The sequence below is a fragment of the Notolepis coatsorum genome (genome assembly GCF_963971535.1).
Source record: "Notolepis coatsorum genome assembly, contig: SCAFFOLD_354, whole genome shotgun sequence".
In the NCBI taxonomy this organism is placed as follows: Eukaryota; Metazoa; Chordata; class Actinopteri; order Aulopiformes; family Paralepididae; genus Notolepis; species Notolepis coatsorum.
Genome location: NW_028172921.1, coordinates 183,973 through 206,083, shown reverse-complemented (window position 1 = coordinate 206,083; position 22,111 = coordinate 183,973). Strand labels below are relative to the sequence as shown.

The 22,111-nt window shown below is 43.8% G+C and overlaps 1 protein-coding gene across 1 annotated transcript; it reads right to left on the bottom strand.

Annotated features, from left to right (window-relative positions):
- Positions 1-12,448: 12,448 nt before the first annotated feature.
- Positions 12,449-14,166, bottom strand: LOC311247939 (E3 ubiquitin-protein ligase TRIM35-like). Its single transcript, XM_084338916.1, has one exon. It carries the CDS (start codon positions 13,996-13,998, stop codon positions 12,592-12,594), a length of 1,407 nt encoding a protein of 468 aa, XP_084195042.1. The 5' UTR covers positions 13,999-14,166; the 3' UTR covers positions 12,449-12,591.
- Between the last annotated feature and the right edge of the window lie 7,945 nt (positions 14,167-22,111).

The following is a 22,111-nucleotide window of genomic DNA, read 5'->3' as shown; positions in this document are numbered from 1 at the left end:
TATAGATATTGTGTGACCCATTGAAGGGGAACAGGGGAACCAAGAGGGAGGGGTAATTCGGACCTGGGGGAGTCTGCTATAATTAGTGTGTTCAATTGATCCATTTTCTACCGGTGCCTATTTGGGAGTGTGATTAGCGGGCCGTGTGTGTGATTAGGCATCCCCTTTGTATAAACGTGCCGTGCCTCTTAAAGAGGGTGTTTTGACGTGGGTTACTGTAATAGGATGTATCTATGCATGTTCATAATTGCGTGCCTCATATCAGAGGGTGACTGAGTTACGGTTGCAGACGACCTTTACGTGGTCCGATTAGTCCCCCCAATTAGAGACCCCTAGTACCTGTATGAATTAGGTGTTGTAATAAAGTGTCTTATTAGACGTGAGGCCGTACCAAGTGAGAGAGGTGGCGGAGGGTACAGCGAGAGGGTGGGCTGATAGCGGTAGGCGATGCCCTAGATATTCACATGGACCAGAGCTGGTCGGATAAAGTGTGTGTGACTATTGTTGTACAGTGTGCATGTACCGTACCTCGTTCAAACTAAGGGTTGTTGCCCATATATAAAGTGTGCTGTGAGATGTGCTCCACCTAGAGGTGAAGGGTTTACCTATAGATGTGATAGTGCTGTAGTGCTGAAATGTATAGAGTGATTAACTTAGAGGTGATATAAATTTACCTAGGGGACGTCTGTCTATACCTGCCGCATTCTCTGGTCCTGTTAAACCCTGCATGTCACAGAAGGGAAAGATGTATTGGCTTCATGGCTCATAGGTTTTAATTAATAGCTCAGATCATTGTTTAGCATAGGACTTAAATAAATAAAGTTGGTATTCCTTGTAAACCCGGTTGTGATGTTGGTTATTTCAGGCATCTGGATAAATAGCAGTTTCCCTGCTAAGTAGCAGTTTCTCCTGCTACTGGTATAACTCACGTATTTATTACAATGTACCATGTACCAATGTACCATGTACCATGTACCAATGTACCAATGTACCAATGTACCAATGTACCATGTACCAATGTACCAATGTACCAATGTACCAATGTACCATGTACCAATGTACCAATGTACCAATGTCCTTGCAGGAATCATATGTCCCCATGTTGCTGGAAATGTTCTCGCTGTGTGGGTATTATGCCCCCTCCCCTCCCTGTGTTGCAGGAACCATACTGTATGGCCCTGCCCCCATGTTGCGGGAAATATCAGAGTTCTCGCAAAGTGGGTTATATGCACATCCCTCCCCTCCTCATTTCACAGGAGATATTAGAGTTTTAGGTTAGTCTCCCCTCCCCCATGTGAACTATGAACACTGCAAGTATTTAAGCATTACATCATGCGCAGCAGTGGGTTGTGAAAATTAGACCACGCCTAGGGGTGGTCGTTAGGTGGTCGTTAGGTGGTCGTTAGACCCCCCTAGAGATGGTCTAATTTTCACAACCCACGACTACAAGTGGTGTAATGCTTTTATACAACTGGCACATTCATCCAACCTTATTGCTATACAATAAACACACATTAATTGAAGATTTATTGGAAAAAACCATCCGCCAGAAAAAGTAGTTCCCAAAAAAGAAAAAAAAGAGAAGTTGCCTCCATGTGGAAGCAGCTCGGAAGTGCATCCAACTGTTCTCAGTAAGACATCCAACAAACTAACACATCCAACTGTCTCTCAACTAAGACATCCAACAAACTAACACATCCAACTGTCTTTCAACTAGGCATCCAACAAACTAAGACATCCAACTGTCTCTCAACTAAGACATCCAACAAACTAACACATCCAACTGTCTCTCAACTAGGCATCCAACAAACTAACACATCCAACTGTCTCTCAACTAAGACATCCAACAAACTAACACATCCAACTGTCTATCAACTAGGCATCCAGCTTTTCTTTAGTTTTTAACCTACTTTCGATAGAACTTCATTCTTAGATGCTTCTATAGAAAGTAGGTAAAACAAATTAAAAAAAAGTTTTCTTTGCCCTATAGGAAAAAAAACTACTTTCTATAGAAGCAGCTGCAGGGAGGTGCGCTGTTTTAAGTGAGCATGGGTTATTGAATTGATTGATTGATTGCTAATTTTATTACTGGTTAAGTTTAGGCCCTCTTTCGAAGTTGGTTAAGGTTAGAGTTTGGAATCAGGGCTGGTGGTCTATCGCCCTCCTCTAAAGACAAACTCTAACCTTAACCAACTTCGAAAGAGGGCCTAAACTTAACCAGTTGGAAACAAGGCGGACAATCAATCAATCAATCTATTCAATAGTCCACGCTCACTTAAAACAGCGCACCTCCCAGCTGCTTCTATAGAAAGACATTTTTTAGATTTTTTTTTGTTGCAATTAATCAATCAATCAATCAATTCGCGCGATTTTTATTTTGTTCCACAATGACTCATGACCCATCAATTACATCATCCAACATTGTTTAAGCAACTAAGACATTCGCCGTGACAGAATCGTTTTCCCATTTAGTCGTTATGACGCTATCAACATATCCATTCGTAAAGATTATTGTCTGCCATCTTGTTTTTTTCTAAAGAGTCGCACGGCGGAGTGATAGTAATTCGGTTGTGGGCGGGTCCTGGGACCAAGAGCGTGGGATTATGAAAAATAACTACGTGTAAATTGACTGTTTCAGCCAATCAGAATCGAGAAATGTGCATGCCGGTGTATATAAGGGATGTTAAATTAGGGCCCGAAAGCAGAGGACATTTTTTTTTAGATTATATATGTGCTGCACGTAATAGTCACCTCAAATATCACCCTAAACAAATATCTGTAAAATGTTGAAATTTTTACAATTGTGACAACCCTCCCCCACATTGTTGTTTTGCTTGCTCTGCTCTGTGTCACTGTTTCACAGGCTTGGCAGGGCGGAGCTGGCAGAGCAGAGCTGGTGAAGGGTCATCAGGCTAATTGGGGCACAGCTGGGTCGGTGTGTCCCAGTCGTATATAATAATAATATAATAATGCAGGACCTGTTGCAGAGGTCTTTATTCGGCATGCAACGACACTCAATGTTTTAGCGGTACACACAGCGGTTAGTTTTTAGCACACACACCGGAACACACACGCATGCATTGTCTCTTTAGAATCGCCGATGCGATTTGTCTCTGCGATTAACCCATCCCGTCGTCCTTCCCCCCCCCAAGGGCAGCCGGGAGCAGACAGGCGTCAACGTGAGCCGCGCCAGGGGACCAATCCAAGTGCTCCTGTCCGTCTTCGTCAAGGACGCCACAGCGTTAGCGATCTGTTGTTGTATATAGAGGGAGGCTTCCTCTAGTCTCTGGCGATCTCTCTCTTACTGCTGGAAGACACTGTGGGAGCAATTAACTCTGTGTTTGTGTTGGTAGTTGTAATAGATATATTCCTTTTGGTTTAAACTTGACCTCTGGTGCCCGTGTCTCCCCTTGAGCCAGCTCGTAAAACACAGTTAGAACAGCCTGGGGTCAGATTGACCCCAAGGAACACTGACGCGTACAAAGTGTGTACAGGACATTCAAAACATATCATCGTGTTCATTTTATGTTTACCCCATTTGTCCTCAATACATTAGGAAAAGTCATGAAATTATAAGCAAAAAAAAAATAACGTCAACCGTTTATTTAGATACGTTGAAAACATTGATCCAAATACCTTGTATGTAAAGTTGCAGAGTCGAGTATTAGTTATTTTCCCTGTGCACTTATGTAACAATGGTTACACAATATATATATATATCTGCAGCAAATTCAACAGAACTGCAAAAGTATCGTCGTCGTCATCGCCATCAACAACAACATACATATTAATGAAGATGTCCAACTTATTCCCCTCTCAAATTCAAACATATATCTAGATAGATACTTCATTCGTCCCCTTGGGGGAAATGCAGGTATCCAGTAGCTCAGTGCAGTTGACAGACAAAGTTCCAATGAATAAATAAATGGTGAGCACTATTGCAGTGTTAAGTAAAAAAAAAAAAAAAAAAATTGCTATATACAATTACAGTATAACATTTTTAAATTAATTGCACATTGTCCAATGGGGGGGGGGTGCAGCCTGCAGCCCAGGTCATGAGAGAGAGAGAGACAGAAAGACAGAGAGAGAGGGAGGGAGGGAGAGGAGGGGGGGGTGCTGCTGTCGGGACAAAACCTCATAACTCCAAAAAACCCAACTTTTCAGCAGATGAAAAAAATTAACACAGATTTGAGGGTGAATAGAGTTAGGAGGTTTAGACAGATGATCGGTTTAATGCTTCCCCATTGTTTAAACTTTGTAAAACCCACACACACATATGGAGGATGATCTACAGAGTTGATTTATATTTAAAAAAAAATATTAAAAAAATGGAGTTATGAGGTTTTGTCCCGACAGCAGCGGGGGGTCATATGGTGTTGAACAGTCTGATGAGGAGGAGACCCCGTACCGCTCAGTCCGCGAGCGGAGCGACACGAGCCGTCCACTGCGACTGGTCCTCTGTCCCGTCAGGGTGTGGTGGAGAGGGTGGCTGCTCCTCTGTCAGGGTGTGGTGGAGAGGGTGGCTGCTCCTCTGTCAGAGTGTGGTGGAGAGTGTGGCTGCTCCTCTGTCAGGGTGTGGTGGAGAGGGTGGCTGCTCCTCTGTCAGGGTGTGGTGGAGAGGGTGGCTGCTCCTCTGTCAGGGTGTGGTGGAGAGGGTGGCTGCTCCTCTGTCAGGGTGTGGTGGAGAGGGTGGCTGCTCCTCTGTCAGGGTGTGATGGAGAGTGTGGCTGCTCCTCTGTCAGGGTGTGGTGGAGAGGGTGGCTGCTCCTCTGTCAGGGTGTGATGGAGAGGGTGGCTGCTCCTCTGTCAGGGTGTGGTGGTGGAGAGAGTGGCTGCTCCTCTGTCAGGGTGTGGTGGAGAGGGTGGCTGCTCCTCTGTCAGGGTGTGGTGGAGAGGGTGGCTGCTCCTCTGTCAGGGTGTGGTGGAGAGGGTGGCTGCTCCTCTGTCAGGGTGAGGTGGAGAGAGTGGCTGCTCCTCTGTCAGGGTGTGGTGGAGAGAGTGGCTGCTCCTCTGTCAGGGTGTGGTGGAGAGGGTGGCTGCTCCTCTGTCAGGGTGTGGTGGAGAGGGTGGCTGCTCCTCTGTCAGGGTGTGGTGGAGAGGGTGGCTGCTCCTCTGTCCTGTCAGGGTGTGGTGGAGAGGGTGGCTGCTCCTCTGTCAGGGTGTGGTGGAGAGTGTGGCTGCTCCTCTGTCAGGGTGTGGTGGAGAGGGTGGGTGGGTGTCATTGCTCATGATGGCCTGCAGCTTGCTCCCGTGTGCGCCTCTCCACCATAACCCCCAGTGGGTCCACCCTCCTGCCAAGGACTGAACCAGCCTTCTTTTACCAGCCTGTCCAGCCGCCCGGTGTTCTTGGCTGACATGTTGCCTCCCCAGCGGACTGCAGCACCTGCATTGGTTCTTTATTTTCTTCAGCCAGGGACACACAGTTATGAACCTGGGTCTCACCCAGCAGGGAGCCAGGCTCATGAACATACCTCTCCTCCCGTCACGTCAGGGCAGCAACAGCCCGATGGGACAGGTTGGGTCCATTTAGATCAGAAAGCCGTTCTGTCACGGTAACTGTTGAGCTCAGATGCACAACACGGGAGGCAGAATAATGTTTAACCCCCCGTAGGGCGTTTATTACTACGTAGAGGGGGGGGGGGGAAGAACAGGTGCGGTGTGTCTGGGTGTTTTTAGCCTGGCGGGCGGACTTACGTGGCCGGTGGGGATCACTGGAGGTAGTGGGCTGTGGAGGACACGGAGAGAAGGCCTCACGATAACACCGTACTACATGGGAAAAATACAATGTCAAAAATCATGAGAGAATTGTATACGGAAAATACAACGTCGAGAGATATGAACACACATCTGATAAACAGCATTATGAGAGGAAAGGTAGAGGATACTTGCAGCCAGGCCATTCTTAGGGAAGATCTGACGCTGGATGAATGGAGTGTTAAAGTTAGAGATTCTATGCAGGATTGCAAGTAACTGTCTAACTGTATTTAAGTGTTTCCACTAACTGTACATATGACTGTTTATGTGACGGATCATACTGGGTGGGTCTGCGTTGTGTTTGATGTTAAATGAGAATGTCCCGAGGGGGAGTCGAACAGGGGGCTCCCGCGTCCGCGGGCGACGACACAGGCCGCTGCACTAAGAAGTGAATTCACTCCTAACTACCGTACCTATGCGTCTGTTAACCCTGTTATGGGGAAGTGAGTTTAATTTACCAGCCCGCACTGCCACAGTCACTCGTCAACACACCTGTTTCCGTGACTGTGGACATACCCACGGGCTTCCCCGTTACATTTACACTAGTGACTGTTTATCTGTATAGACAAATTGTATCAATCAGTGTTCCTTTGGTGCATGTATATCTGTCCCCACTAGAGGGCGCTCTGAGCGTAGCCACTCAGGTATCCTACCTCACAGGGACTATAAAAGAGGTGGTGCCCGCCCCTATCTTTCTCTTCTCCAACGGCTCTCAGCGAGAGCAGAGCTCTGTACAACTACTGCTTATATGTGAATAAAGAAGCCAAGCCAGTTCGGGCACAATAGAGAATCCATGCCTCTTGACCACATTGTTGGCGCCCCAAAGCGAGTTCTGTTAACATGGAGAGAACCAAGCTTCTTGTAGGCAGAGTGGATGAGTTGGAGCAGGTGTGGAATCTCCATCCATCAGCGTAACTCATCTCACCTGCTGTGCCGACTACGCGCACATATAGTGCACATGCTTAGTGCAGGGGGTGTGTGGGACAGGTATGGAGTGTTGAATGAATGAATGAATGAAAACTTTATTTAACAGATTGCAGAATGGGTACAATACAGTACGGCTCAATACATACAATTGTTAAGGGGATGCAGACCTGAGAAAGACGTTTGTCTTGTTTCCATCAGGGTCCCCCATTTTCAATTCATATAGACATTTATGACATACACAACATACATGACATTTATGGCATAGGGACATACAGGTATTTAGTACTGATACATTTGTGACATAAGCGGTATTCAAATATACAGTACTGTTACCCCTAGATCCTGACAGAGTATATATGATGGGGAGGGGACTGTACATTAGGAGGGGGTGGGTGGGTGGGAGAGAAATATACATACGGCGGGGAGGGAATATATACATGCGGTGGGGAGTAGACTGTCTATTAGGAGGTGGTGGGGGTTTTGGGCATTTACGGTGGCCAGTTTCGAATTGCAGCCTCCCGTAGGTGCTCTTTAAGAGCGGTTTTGAATGTGGGCAGGGATTCACATTCCTTTACAGCTTTGGGTAGGGCGTTCCACATTGTTGTGGCATAATTGCTAAACGTGTTATAGTCCCTTGTTTGAGCCGAATCTGGGTTTAACATGATTTGTTGAGCTTCCTCTGGTGTAGTGGTTGTGGTATTCACTGACCTTTGGGAAGTATTTTGACATGTACATGTTGTGGAGGTGAAACCGTAACAAAAACCCTGCAATAAAGCACCTAGTTACAAATAAAAACAACCTGTTATTTTCTCAAACATTGGTGTAAACCTGAAAGAGTTCTTCGAAATGGACCTGCATATTGTTTTAGATAATTCCCATAATTCCAGTAATGGTAACTCCAATACTAGCCATTCACAAGCAGCAGATTACAGTCACGTGGGAGGTGGTTAACGCTGTCATCTGAGAGAGAACACAGTTGAACACATGTCTAAAATACACCACACTGCCTGCATGAGGGGGTTAGGCCTCAATTACTTTCAAAACATAATGTGTCAGTCATGTAGTAATGTGATTATTTTCGGTTGCTTTTGCATAACTTTGCCTCAGAGACAGACTAGCCTTGTTATAAACTATATGAAGTTTAATTATATTGCAATTCACAGACTTTAATGTGAAAAGTGTCATCATTATGATCATCATCATCATCATCATCATCATCATCATCATCATCATCAATGTCGTCATCATCATCATCATCATCATCACAGCAACGTCGTCATCATCATCCAATGAATGGGAGTGGATACGGACCAGCTAGCCCAGCTGTTGGCCAAAAACACCTCTCCCGGAGTTCTAAGCTATAGGCTAGTGGTCCGTATCCACGTCCGTTCATTTGTGCTAAGCTAGGCTAACTTACAGCCGGATAGCTTTCTACTGAACGCACAGAGAGGAAACTGGTATCTATCTTCTTGTCTGACTCTGGAGAAGACGGTGAGCGCATTTCACATCATGTTGGTGTGTTCCTTTAATGTGTTTTCACAATTTTCATGTGTCCTCACTGCAAGCATTCATGAGCTGATACCCCCCCCCCACACACACACATATATATATATATATATATATATATATATATATATATATATATATATATATATATATATATATATATATATATATATATATATATATATATATATATATATATATATATATATTAGATTAGATATTATCGGCTGATATCGGCAGTAAAATGTGATATCGGAAAATATCGGTATCGGTTTAAAAAAAGAAAAAAACAATAACAATATTTGTTATATATATGTAACGGAGGTACCGCAGTATATCCACAGTCACGGGTACAAGTAGTGACGTGGCTGTGGATGGTAAGCGGTACTGCAAGTAAACTCACTCCCCAGAGGCATCCAGACCCGGAAACAAGAAGGGCGTCCGGGGTTCAACTCCCACTCAGGGCGATCCCTTAACAGGGGTCGAATCGACTAAAACACAACGCAGACAAGATCACACCGGCTACATATATATCCAGTGAAATTATTAGTTACCTGAAATTATTCCGTTTTTTGGGGTGGGAAACCCTGCATATATCGGTATCGGTTGATATCGGTTGATATCGGTATCGGAAATTAAGAGTTGGACAATATAGAAATATCGGTATCGGTAAAAAAGCCAATATCGAGCATCCCTAATATATATATATATATATACATATGACCTTTTTATTTTAGTAGAGTATTCAGATTAATCCATTTGAATTCTAAAGTTGCAAGGGGTGGGGGACATAGGAGGGGAGAAAGAGGAGAGGAGGAGAAGAGAGGATGAAATGAAATGAAAGAGGGAGAGGAAAGAAAATGTTAGTAAAGAAGAGGAGTGAAGAGAGGGTAGGAAAGAGGAGAGGAGAAGAGATAGGACAGGGAAGGGGAGGAGAAGAAGAGGGGAGGAGAATACAGGAATGAAGCGAGGAGAGACTTAATTTGTACTAGTTGACTTTCAGGGCAGAGCAGTTACCTTGACTGACCACTAGATGGAGCTCTCTGTACACCCTTGACTGACTAATCTCCAGTCAGGATCGAGGAGTAATGGAATAAATGTAACTAGATTACAGTAACAAAAAGAAAAAAAAACACAGATCACTTTAATTCTTTACAGTTACTGAAAATACATGACAATCATATTCCAGATACTTTTGACAAAGTTGGTGATTTTCTCTTGGATGTCTCAGGAAATCCTTTGAAGGAAACAAATACATTTTAGGCTGTGATATCTTGGATACAAACATAATTCTATACCTCGACAAATGTCTGCAAATAATTGCGGATGATGACAGTAATGCTAATATGCTAATGCTAAAAAAAAGAAATGCCACAAAACGAATGCAAAATCAACGGGGCCACACTCCACACAGTTTGTACAAGCGTTCAAATAAACGTGTAAGCCTACTTTGGGTACGCTGGGGAGTAGGTTTCAGCATTTACTTATTAGCTTACTGATAGCTTTATTGTTGCATCTTTGTCATATTTCTCATATAAAAAAGAGCCAGATTCTTGGGCCTCGCCCCCCCCCCCGACCGACCTGTCAATAAAACACACAATAGAACAATACAGTACACAGAAACACAATAGAAACCAGCATAACAATGATGTATGAAAAAGGTGACAGCGCTGAGAGTGGTTCATATAAAAAGTGCAACAGTGTAGAATAAAATCAACGTAAAGTACTTAAAATACTTAAAATACTAAATACATAATTATATACAATAAACTCTGAATGACTAAGTATTGTTCATGAGTCTGATGGCTCTGTAGTGTTTAACCTGCTCTACTGTACAGTAATATCATGCTCTGTAGTGTTTAACCTGCTCTACTGTACAGTAATATCATGCTCTATAGTGTTTAACCTGCTCTACTGTACAGTAATATCATGATCTATAGTGTTTAACCTGCTCTACTGTACAGTAATATCATGATCTATAGTGTTTAACCTGCTCTACTGTACAGTAATATCATGCTCTATAGTGTTTAACCTGCTCTACTGTACAGTAATATCATGCTCTATAGTGTTTAACCTGCTCTACTGTACAGTAATATCATGATCTATAGTGTTTAACCTGCTCTACTGTACAGTAATATCATGATCTATAGTGTTTAACCTGCTCTACTGTACAGTAATATCATGATCTAGTGTTTAACCTGCTCTGTACAGTAATATCATGATCTATAGTGTTTAACCTGCTCTACTGTACAGTAATATCATGCTCTATAGTGTTTAACCTGCTCTACTGTACAGTAATATCATGCTCTATAGTGTTTAACCTGCTCTACTGTACAGTAATATCATGATCTATAGTGTTTAACCTGCTCTACTGTACAGTAATATCATGCTCTATAGTGTTTAACCTGCTCTACTGTACAGTAATATCATGATCTATAGTGTTTAACCTGCTCTACTGTACAGTAATATCATGATCTATAGTGTTTAACCTGCTCTACTGTACAGTAATATCATGCTCTATAGTGTTTAACCTGCTCTACTGTACAGTAATATCATGATCTATAGTGTTTAACCTGCTCTACTGTACAGTAATATCATGATCTATAGTGTTTAACCTGCTCTACTGTACAGTAATATTATGCTCTATAGTGTTTAACCTGCTCTACTGTACAGTAATATCATGATCTATAGTGTTTAACCTGCTCTACTGTACAGTAATATCATGCTCTATAGTGTTTAACCTGCTCTACTGTACAGTAATATCATGATCTATAGTGTTTAACCTGCTCTACTGTACAGTAATATCATGCTCTATAGTGTTTAACCTGCTCTACTGTACAGTAATATCATGCTCTATAGTGTTTAACCTGCTCTACTGTACAGTAATATCATGATCTATTAGGGGACTATTGTCCTCTTCAAAAACACCATACAAATATTATATGTTGAAATAATTTACCACTTTTTCTTTCATAAATCTTTTATTCAGTCCTGATCATAACCACCACATATTCAATACATTTTAACCATTTAAATGCCAGTGTGTGTGATGGCATCACAAATTATTGTAAACAAATGAAAACACATAAAAAGTAAAATATTTTCCAATATATCAAATGCAAAGTAGATTTTTCTGGGAGGGATTATTACAGGCATGTGTCAATAATTAGCAACAACACTGATTTTGATGGATCTTTTGTTTTTTTTGTAATAGTCCCGCCTCCACCAATCACATGTGCCTCCCTTTGTGTGTGTGTGTAAGGAGAGAGAGAGAGAGAGAGAGAGAGAGAGAGATAGATACAGAGAGAGAGAGAGAGAGAGAGAGAGAGAGAGAGAGAGAGAGAGAGAGAGGGGGGGAGAGGGGGAGAGCGAGGGGGAGAGAGAGAGAGAGAGAGAGAGAGTTATCCAACTTGTTTGACTGCATTACTCTCTGTCACAGTGATCTCCTGGATGTTCCCCACCTATAGGTTATCTAACCATCACGCCGCCGCAACTAGAGACACTGGCCTGGCCTGCTTCTAAGTTCAGTGGCCTGACTGCGGGCAAAACACATAAACAAAAACAAATCTGTGCAGAAAGTACAGACATAAGAATAGGCATAAAATAAGTACAATAAGTACAGTGTTGCTCGAAAGCATGTGAACCCCCCCCCCCCCCGGAACAGCCAGTCCCCCAAACACCCCACACATCAACCCCCACCACATCCCCATCCAAGACACACACCCTGATAAAGCACTTCATGACCAAAGAAAAAAACACATTATAACATGTCTGCCGGTCCGTCCTGCATAATTATACTGTAACATGACGTTAAATTATGCAGATCAGCACAAATTAAAGATGAGTGAACTGAACTCTCCCTCTCTCCTCTCTTTTTGTCTCCCTCTCTCTGGGTCTCTCTCCCTCTCTTTCTCTCTCTTTCTGTCTCCCTCTCCCTTTCTGTGTGTCTCTCTCTCTCTCTCTTTCCTCTTTCGGTCTCCCTCTCTCTGTGTCTCCTCTCCCTCTCTCTTTCTTCTCTCTCTTCTGTCTCCCTCTCTGTGTCTCTCTGTCTCCCGCTCTCTCTCTGTCTCCCGCCCTGTCTCCCGCTCTCTCTCTGTCTCTCTCTCTCTCTCTCTCTCTCTCTCTCTCTCTCTCTCTCTCTCTCTCTCTCTCTCTCTCTCTCTCTCCTCTCTCTCTCTCTCTCTCTCTCTCTCTCTCTCTCTCTCTCTCTCTCTCCTCTCTCTCTCTCTCTCTCTCTCTCTCTCATACACATACACACACATGTAGTCGAGCTACATTTTCAATTTTTTTTTCTTTGTTTCAAATGACTAGCATGTGGTTGGCTAATCTAATCTAGCTCTATGCCAGCTACCCTGTGCAACAGGGTTTTATACAAACACACACACACACACCTCACTGTCATGACTACATCACAGTGAGATACACCTCTGAGGGGCAGATGTTTATATCAGGGTGTTTGGCATCACCAGCCTGTCCTATATTGAAGAATGGGTAGAGTTTCTCAGTGAAGGTGTGTTGATGAGTGTAGATGTGAGTCATGTCTTCAGGGTCGTAGAAGGACAGCTTCCCCCCGTTATAGTCCAGCTGTACTCTGACCCTCTGGAGGCTCCTCTTCACTGTGAGGAACACCAGACCATTAGAGTACTTACCACTCCTATAACCTAGAGGCCAGATACCATGTTGTGGTGATATCTGTAGCCCCTCACTCTTCCTGTCAAGTGACTCTTTAACTACACCTATAATCCAGTCAGGATGGTCTCCCACCTCCACCTCCCAGCTGTGTTGTCCTGAGCTGAAGCTCTCAGAACCCAGAACAATGCTATACACCATGTTCCTCTCTGGGTTGTCAGGGAGCTGCTGCCATGTGTGTGTGTCTCTCACACTGGTCAGATCATCAGATATAGAGAGGCAGGGTACTGCAGTGTTTGGGTCCAGAGTGACCGGAGTGAACTTGACCCTCTCCTTCATCTTCTCCCAGACTCTGAAGGTCAGGTTGCCCAGGTGTTTGGCCTCGTCTATCAGCGCTCCTGAGACCAGCTGTGGACGAGGCAGGTTGCACTGGGCTCTGTTCAGCGTGGTCTTGTAGTTCTGCAGGAAGGAGACGTCTTCAGCTCTCAGCTCCCGCTCTACGACTCCGATCGTGTCTGAAAGGGTTGACATCTCTCTCTCCAGCCCCTCAATCTTCTCCTTCATCGGCTGACTCTTCTGCTCCTCTTCCTCCTTCAGTGCAGCTACCCTGGCCTCCTCTTCTTCGTGGAGAAACTGGTGAAGCTTCTTAAACTCCTCCTTAATCTGCTTCTCTGTGTGCAGGGTCTGGACCTTTAAGTGTTCTGCTGTGCGGTCGCATTTTTGTTTGATTTCATTAGTTTCCTTTAGTTTGTCACGCAAGGTCTTCAGTTGAGCCTGGAGCTCCTTCTTGTGGTCCTCCGAAGCTTCATCTATGGGACAGCAGTTGTGGTCCTTGTGTTTTCTGGAGGCCTGACACACCACACAGATGAGCTGGAGGTCATCCAGACAGAAGAGCTTGAGTTCTTCTCTGTGCAGACTGCAGAGCACCTCTGGACCTGCTGGAGCTCCCTGGCTTCTCTCCCTGAAGGCCTCACACAGGTTCTTCAAAGTAAAGTTACGAGGAGGATCTGAACTTGAAGAGACTGCCCTACAACATGGACAGTCCTTGTCTTCTCTGTCTCTCCAGTATCGTTGCAGACAGGCTTTACAGAGGCTGTGGCCACACGACAAGATGACAGGATCTGTGTAGATGTCATGGCACACGATACAAGACAGATCCTCTTCACAATGAGACGAAGCCATTTTGTCTCTCAGTAACACTCCCTCCTCTGGAATGCTCCCTGAAGTTTACGTTCACTTTTAATGACAATTGTTGTAAACTTACTTAGATTCAGTCAGCAGCTGGTAGAAGTCACTGTTTGATCACTATTCCTTCCTGTGTTTGTCTAAAGCTAGTCCTACTCCTTCAGTACGAGCTGTGGGTTTTATCTGGAGTCTTTTACAGCAGGCGTGTGTATCTCAGTGGCGGTTGAAGAAGAATGTAGCAACTCCGGTGTTTATTTCCTGTATATCGAGTCAGACAAGAGGTGGAGCTTTGACAGAACAGGAGACTGTAGTGGGGTTAGGAAAGATTAAAGGTGCAGTAAGTGGTATTTTTTTGTTTGTTAAAATAATAGCTCTACCTGTTAAAATAAGTGGTCTATATAATATAATATAATATAATATAATATAATATAATGTAATATAATGTAATGTAATATAATATAATATAATATAATATAATATAGTATAATATAATAATAATAATAATAATAATAATAATAATAATAATAATATAATAATAATAATAATAATAATAATAATAATAATAATAATAATAATAATAATAATAATAATAATAATAATAATAATAATAATAATAATAATAATAATAATAATAATAATAATAATAATAATAATAATAATAATAATAATAATAATAATAATAATAATAATAATAATAATAATAATAATAATAATAATAATAATAATAATAATAATAATAACTTTATTTATATAGCACCTTTCACACATGGATTGCAGCCCAAAAGTGCCCCACAGCAAATAGCACAAAATGAACATAGTCATAAAATTAGCATACAGCTGACAGAATAAAAGCAATGCATGAAGTGCAGACATAGGTATAAAAAGACAATAAAAACAGTGCAATATAGAAAGTGCAGACATAAGAATAGGCATAAAATAAGTACAATAAGTACAGTGTTGCTCGAAAGCATGTGAACCCCCCCCCCCCCCCCCGGAACAGCCCCAAACACCCCACACATCAACGCATGCATCAAATACATGACCTCATGCGAAATGTGTAGCTCAGTTCCCTTCATTTAGACCTGTGTGTGACTTTAAGAACACACTTCATGTCATTATACTATTCTGAGCTAACCCCAGAAAGCCAGAGGGTGCAGAAATTAGATTATTTATTTACATAGTGACAAAAGAGTGACTATTGATTGATTGATTGAAAACTTTATTAACAGATTGCAGAATGGGTACAGTACAGTACAGCTCAATACACACAATTGTTAAGGGGATGCAGACCAGAGAAAGACTTTCGTCTCGTTTACATCAGGGTCCCCCATTTTCAATTCATCAGGACATATATGACATACATGACATACAGATAGTCAGTACTGCTACATCTATACATTTATGACATACCAGATTTGCAAATACAGTACTGTTTGTGATACAGAAGGAGTCAAGAAAAGGGAGTATATACATTTGACGTAGAAACTGTACATTGGAGGAGGTTGGGTGGGGGGGGGTGGGTACATTGGGATATTGACAACCATACTGGGTAATTTACATTGGAGGTGGTTGGGGGGGGGGGGGGGCACACTGTATAAACAAGCAAAACTGTACATTGAGGGGGGGGGGGGGGGAGGAGACACTGTACAAACAAACAAAATTGTACATTGGACTATTGACAAAACCATACTAGGTAAATGACTGTACATTGGAGGGGGTTGGGTTAGGATATTTACAGGGGCCAGTGTTGAATTGCAGTCTCCCGTAGGTGTCCCTTGAGAGAGGTTTTGAAAGTGGGTAGTGATCCACATTCCTTTACAGCTTTGGGTAGGGCGTTCCACATGTGTGGAACATCCATAAGTGACAAGAAAAAGAGAGTGGCCTGGCAGACTGGCATGGCCCTGTCTGTCAGACTGGCAATGTTTTTTATTTTATTTAAATTTGTATATTATATAATTGTGTTGCCCGCAGTCAGGCCACTGAAATCCGAAGCAGGCCACGGTCAGTATAGACAGGGTACATTTTCAGAAAATCATAACCCTGAAGGCATTTCGTGTTTATTTTTGGTACACAACATTTCTAGGGGTATTAAGGGGTGCTGAATCCAAATCTGCTGTATACCAAGCTCAAAAATGTCAAATAAGGCCTCAAAATTGAGAAATCCAACATGGCCGCCAACGCCAGGCTGAAATCTATTTAAGTGCATATCTTTTTTACTAAACAAGGTAGAAACATGAATGAAATGTGTTTTTATATGTTTGCATACATGGGGAATTTAAAATCATATCCTGATTTTAGATCAGTTGTGAAAATGTTGCTTGAAACTCATATTTATAGCAGAAACTGTGGTTGTTATTGATGCATAACTCATCAACCAAATAAGAAAGAAAAGCAGGATGATCCCAGGCCATGGATTTATTCATCAAACTCTTTTCTCTTGAATTTTTTTAATCAACATGCCATTTATGCAAATTAGATAGTCCTTAATATGCGTACAGTAGCTTAGGTACAGTAATTTATTGTCAGTCATCAATCGTATTCAGGCAGGTGTCGCAGGTGTCTTGCAGTTGCATGATTCATCCAATGCCACTTTTCCTGAATAGAATAGAATAGATTATAATATAATATAATAAAATAAAAATATTATTTTACCATATCAATATAAGTGAATGTTCAAGTTTCTTTATTAGTTGTCATACAGAATACTTTGCATAAAATGTTTCTTTCTGTGTTGCTCCTGAGAGTGTGCTAGATAATAACAAGATAGTATAAAATAAGTATAATAAGTATAAAATAGAAAGTCAAGTACGTAAACAAGTGTAAACAACAAAATTGTTCAGTGTATCTATATATACAGTACAGCTGGTACAAGAATGGTGAAGTATAGCTTAGCTTGTGGTGCCACCTTGTAGTGGTGAGGTGCAATAAGGAATGAGAATGATGTGCAATTTCCTTACCAATAATATAAATATAAAGTGTAAAGTGTGTCTAAAGTGGTAAAGTGGGTGCTACAGTGTGTTGTTTATTTAAGTGAGTGTATGTGCACTGTGGGTGTGTTGATGGTTTGCTTATTGTTCATTGTTCATTCATTGAGCATCCTGATGGTCTGGGGATAGAAGCTCCTTCTGAGTCTCTCTGTGCTTGCCATGAGACTCCGGTATCGCTTGCCTGACCGCAGCAGTTCAAAGAGGCAGTTGTTTGAGTGGCTGGAGTCTTTGATTATTCTCTTAGCCTTGCCCATGCACCACTTGTTGTAAATGTCTTGGAGAGTGGGAAGCCCACCTTCAATTGTGCGTTCGGCTGAACGGGCCACTCTCTGTAGTCTGCTGCGGTCTTGTGCAGTGCCCAAGTTCCCAAACCAGGAGGTGATATTGCCAGTTAGGATGCTTTCTATTGTGCATGAGTGGAAGTTCTTGAGGATCTTCTGACTCACGTTGAACTTCCTTAAGCACCTAAGGAAGTAGAGGCGTTGTCGTGCCTTCTTGATAACACTGTCAATGTGTGTGGTCCATGTCAAGTCCTCAGATATGTGGACTCCAAGGTACTTAAAACTGTTCACTCTCTCAACCGGTGCCCCGTCGATGCTGAGGGGGCTGTAGTCCCTGACCCCGACCTCCTAAAGTCCACAATCATCTCCTTTGTTTTGCTGACGTTCAGGGAGAGGCTGTTCTCTTGACACCATCCCGCTAGAACCTTAACCTCTTCCAGGTAGGCCCTCTCGTCGTTTGCAGAGATCAGGCCCACCACTACTGTGTCATCAGCAAATTTTATGATTGTGTTGTTGTTCCGCTGTGCCACACAGTCATGTGTGTACAGGGAGTGGAGGAGGGGACTCAGTCAGGACACAGCCCTGGGGGGCCCCTATGTTGAGAGTGATGGATGAGGAGGTGCAGTTGCCTGCTCTCACCACCTGGGGTCTGCCCGTCAGGAAGTCCAAAACCCACTGGCAGAGGTCATAGTTCAAGCCCGGGTCCCTGAGCTTGGCTATGAGTTTGGAGGGGACTATGGTATTGAATGCTGAGCTGTAGTCGATGAATAGCATTCTCACATAGTTCCCCTGCCTCTTGTCCAGGTGGCTTATAGCTTATCCGACAACAGTAAGTTACTTCCGGGGTAGGCCTGATTGGCCCCGACAGGCACGTGACGCGCAACTTTCTCTGCCGCGGAGCGTAGCGGCAGAGCGGAGCTCATTATATGCCAGTAACCGCCAAGAACCTTGGTGTTGTCCTCGACGACCAGTTGAACTTCTCTGCTCACATCGCAGCGACGACCAGAACCTGCCGATTCCTCCTGAGCAACGTCAGAAGGATACGCCCCTTCCTGACAAAAGAAGCCACCCAACTCCTCGTCCAATCAACAGTCATCTCCCGCCTCGACTACTGCAATGCACTGCTCGCTGGCCTCCCGGCCACTGCCACTAAGCCTCTTCAACTCATTCAGAACGCAGCGGCCCGCCTGATCTCAAACCTACCGAAGTCGGCCCATGTCACCCCACTTCTTAGGGACCTGCACTGGCTCCCCATTGCTGCACGAATCCGCTTCAAGGCCCTCGACCTAGCATACCGTGCGGCAAAGGGAACCGCTCCCGCCTACCTCCGGTCAATGGTCTCTAACTACACACCCTCAAGACCCCTACGCTCTGCATCTTCTGGCCGCCTCAGACCTACTCCTATCCAAGCTCCGGGAGGGTCATCAAAGAGAAGTCGCCTATTCTCAGTCCTTGCCCCACAATGGTGGAATGAACTACCCACCCCAGTTAGGACAGCCGAATCACGTCCAATCTTTCGCCGTCGGCTAAAGACGCACTTCTTCAACCATTATCTGAATTAAAAAAAAAAAAAAAAAAAAAAAATCTAACCCTAACTAACCGTACTGTCATGCACTTGTCCTAATAAACTAACCTACACTGTAGCACTCAACACTTTGATGAACATTGTTGCTCAGCTGATAGAGTTGTGCCCTTCCTGATGGCTTGTCGTACAGAACTTGTAAGTCGCTTTGGATAAAAGCGTCAGCTAAATGACTAAATGTAAAATGTAAATGTAACCGCCCCCTAATTCAGTATCCAGAAATAGCTCAATTGGCAAGACTGCATGGCTATGGATCCTACGGCTCGTTGCTGGCGAGTTCGATTCCCTTCATTTTTTTTTTTTTTTTTTTTTTTTAACGTGCATTCGCATTCTTTCGCCGTTTCATTTCGCCGGTTAAGTTTAGGCATTGTTTCGGAGTTGGTTAAGGTTAGGCATTGTTTCGGAGTTGCTTAAGGTTAGAAGGGTTAAGTTTAGGCGCTGTTAAGGAGCTGGTTAAGGTTAGAGTTTGACTTAGAGAATGGCAATCTTTTTTAACGTGCATTCATTTCGCCGGTTAAGTTTAGGCATTGTTTCGGAGTTGGTTAAGGTTAGGCATTGTTTCGGAGTTGCTTAAGGTTAGAAGGGTTAAGTTTAGGCGCTGTTAAGGAGCTGGTTAAGGTTAGAGTTTGTGTTAGAGAATGGCAATAGACAGCCTATTTCCGCGCGACAGCTCTCAGCAGCCTCGTTGCGCGTCCTGAGTTTGCAGCGTCACGTGCCTGTCGGGGCCAATCAGGCCTACCCCGGAAGTAACTTACTGTTGCGGAACAGTTACAGGCGTCCAGGTGTGATGCTGCTGTGTGCAGCACATGGGCTATGGCGTCCTCCGAGGAGATGAGAGCTAGACATGAGTGGAGGAGATGAGAGCTAGACAGGAGTGGAGGAGATGAGAGCTAGACAGGAGTGGAGGAGATGATGAGAGCTAGACAGGAGTGGATGAGATGATGAGGGCTAGACAGGAGTGGAGGAGATGAGAGCTAGACAGGAGTGGAGGAGATGAGAGCTAGACAGGAGTGGAGGAGATGAGAGCTAGACAGGAGTGAGAGGAGATGATGAGAGCTAGACAGGAGTGAGAGGAGATGAGGGCTAGACAGGAGTGGAGGAGATGAGAGCTAGACAGGAGTGGAGGAGATGAGAGCTAGACAGGAGTGGAGGAGATGATGAGAGCTAGACAGGAGTGGAGGAGATGATGAGAGCTAGACAGGAGTGGAGGAGATGAGAGCTAGACAGGAGTGGAGGAGATGAGAGCTAGACAGGAGTGGAGGAGATGAGAGCTAGACAGGAGTGGAGGAGATGAACACATGCACTATATGCTCACAACAATGGGACTTATAATTGACCAACTACCCCACAGCACAGACGCCCATACACTAATATGCCAAAATATTTATAGAGCTATAGAGCTATACACGTATTGACCTATATGCCTATAGACATACTGTATACACCCATATAACTATACACCTATAAAAGGACTCAGAGACAAGCTTGAGGCTAACTGACTTCAACTGGCTTATATAATTTAACTTAAATTTAATTATAACTTATTTCATTGGCCCCTTCCAATGTTTACATACATGGACACATATTTCAGTTGAAATGAGTGAGATGACGCAATGAATCTACATTTACATTTAGTCATTTAGCTGCCGCTTTTATCCAAAGCGAGTTACAAGTTATGTACGACAAATCATCAGGAAGGGCACAACTCTATCAGCTGAGGCTACGTTTAGACAAGCGTTTTGTGAACAGAAACCGCAAAAGTCGTCTTGCGGTTTCACTTTTAATTTTGCGTTTAGACGAGCGTTTTGGGGTGGAATTCTCCGTGCAGACGAGGCTGTAACGACGGAGCACCGCTGTCACACGATTGGCGCATATGTCACATGACGTGCTGTGAAGACCCGCCCTACTCTGCCTCTGATTCGCAGACTGTGGATGGGGAATGTGATTGGACCAAAGCAGAGTCACTCACAGACAGTGGGTCCACTCACGCCGCGGGACAGATTCTTGTGTATTTAACCCTTTCACTGCCACACGACAGCCGGTTGTGTGATAGTAAAGGGTTAACCTTCTGTCGTGTGGCAGTGAAAGGGTTAAAAGTACTGCTATAACGCTACGTTCAGAACACAGAACGGCGCGGGCCAGTCGAGGCACCTGCTGGCCCTGTAATTGGAATGAGTACACTTTAAATCCTTTAACGAGGATCCATTGGAGGGCAAGTCTGGTGCCAGCAGCCGCGGTAATTCCAGCTCCAATAGCGTATCTTAAAACTGGACTGATTCTTGTGTCTTTAAAAGTACTGCCAATGTAGCCTTCAAGTGATCTCCGTTGATATAGTCAGACATACTTGCTTTGTTTACGTCTCGGCTACTGGCGCTTACCTGCTACCTGTGACGTAAGCAGTACGCGCGACCAGAGCCGTGACAACCCTTTCGTCCTCGTTTTAACAGATTTATACAGTTTGATAGTTTAGACGAGAGCGCAAAGGTTTATCGTTTCTAGGAATTCCACCCTGGAAGGTAGTCTCACTTTTTTGCGGTTTCACCCCGTAAAAACGCTGTTTCCGTATAAACGAAAGGCACATCCGTAAAAATATTTTTGCAGATTCACCTGCTAGCGTTTCCGTCTAAACGGGGCCTCAGCAACAATGTTCATCAAAGTGTTGAGTGCTACAGTGTAGGTTAGTATATTAGGACAAGTGCATGACAGTAAGGTTAGTTAGGGTTAGATATTATTATTATTTTCTTTTCTACACAAGCCTTGGGCGCGCGGGACCTTATAGGTGGAATTCAGTTAGCTGCCTCCGTCTTCCTGGTCCCTCTGGGCTTCCTGGTTCCTCTGGGCTTACTGTCTGTGACGTGGACCTCTTGCTTCGGATGAAAGCCGGGCGTAGCAACAGAGATCCTGTTGAGAGAAATTCAAGCGAACTGTCACTTAGTGATTGATGACATCTTCCTGAGGGTTGGCTGCAGCTATGAGCCCCTTCAGCATTCTGTAGCTGCTGCTCCCTTCACTGACACACACACGCACACGCACACACACACACGCACACACACACACACACACACACACACAGACACATGTACGCACAGGCGCACACACGTACGCACACGCACACACACACACACACTAGATATAACTAGAACTATAAAAACACACAAAAAAAGTTAAAAATATTCCTAAAACCATTGTACTGTCTTTTACGAGTAGTCACTCTGCTACAAAGGAATCTACCATGCCTATATTACTACCTACTATGCTAA

What these genes read in the sequence shown, in the direction of transcription:
- LOC311247939 (XM_084338916.1), bottom strand. Translation starts at nt 13,998, where the DNA reads ATGGCTTCGTCTCATTGTGAAGAGGATCTGTCTTGTATCGTGTGCCAT.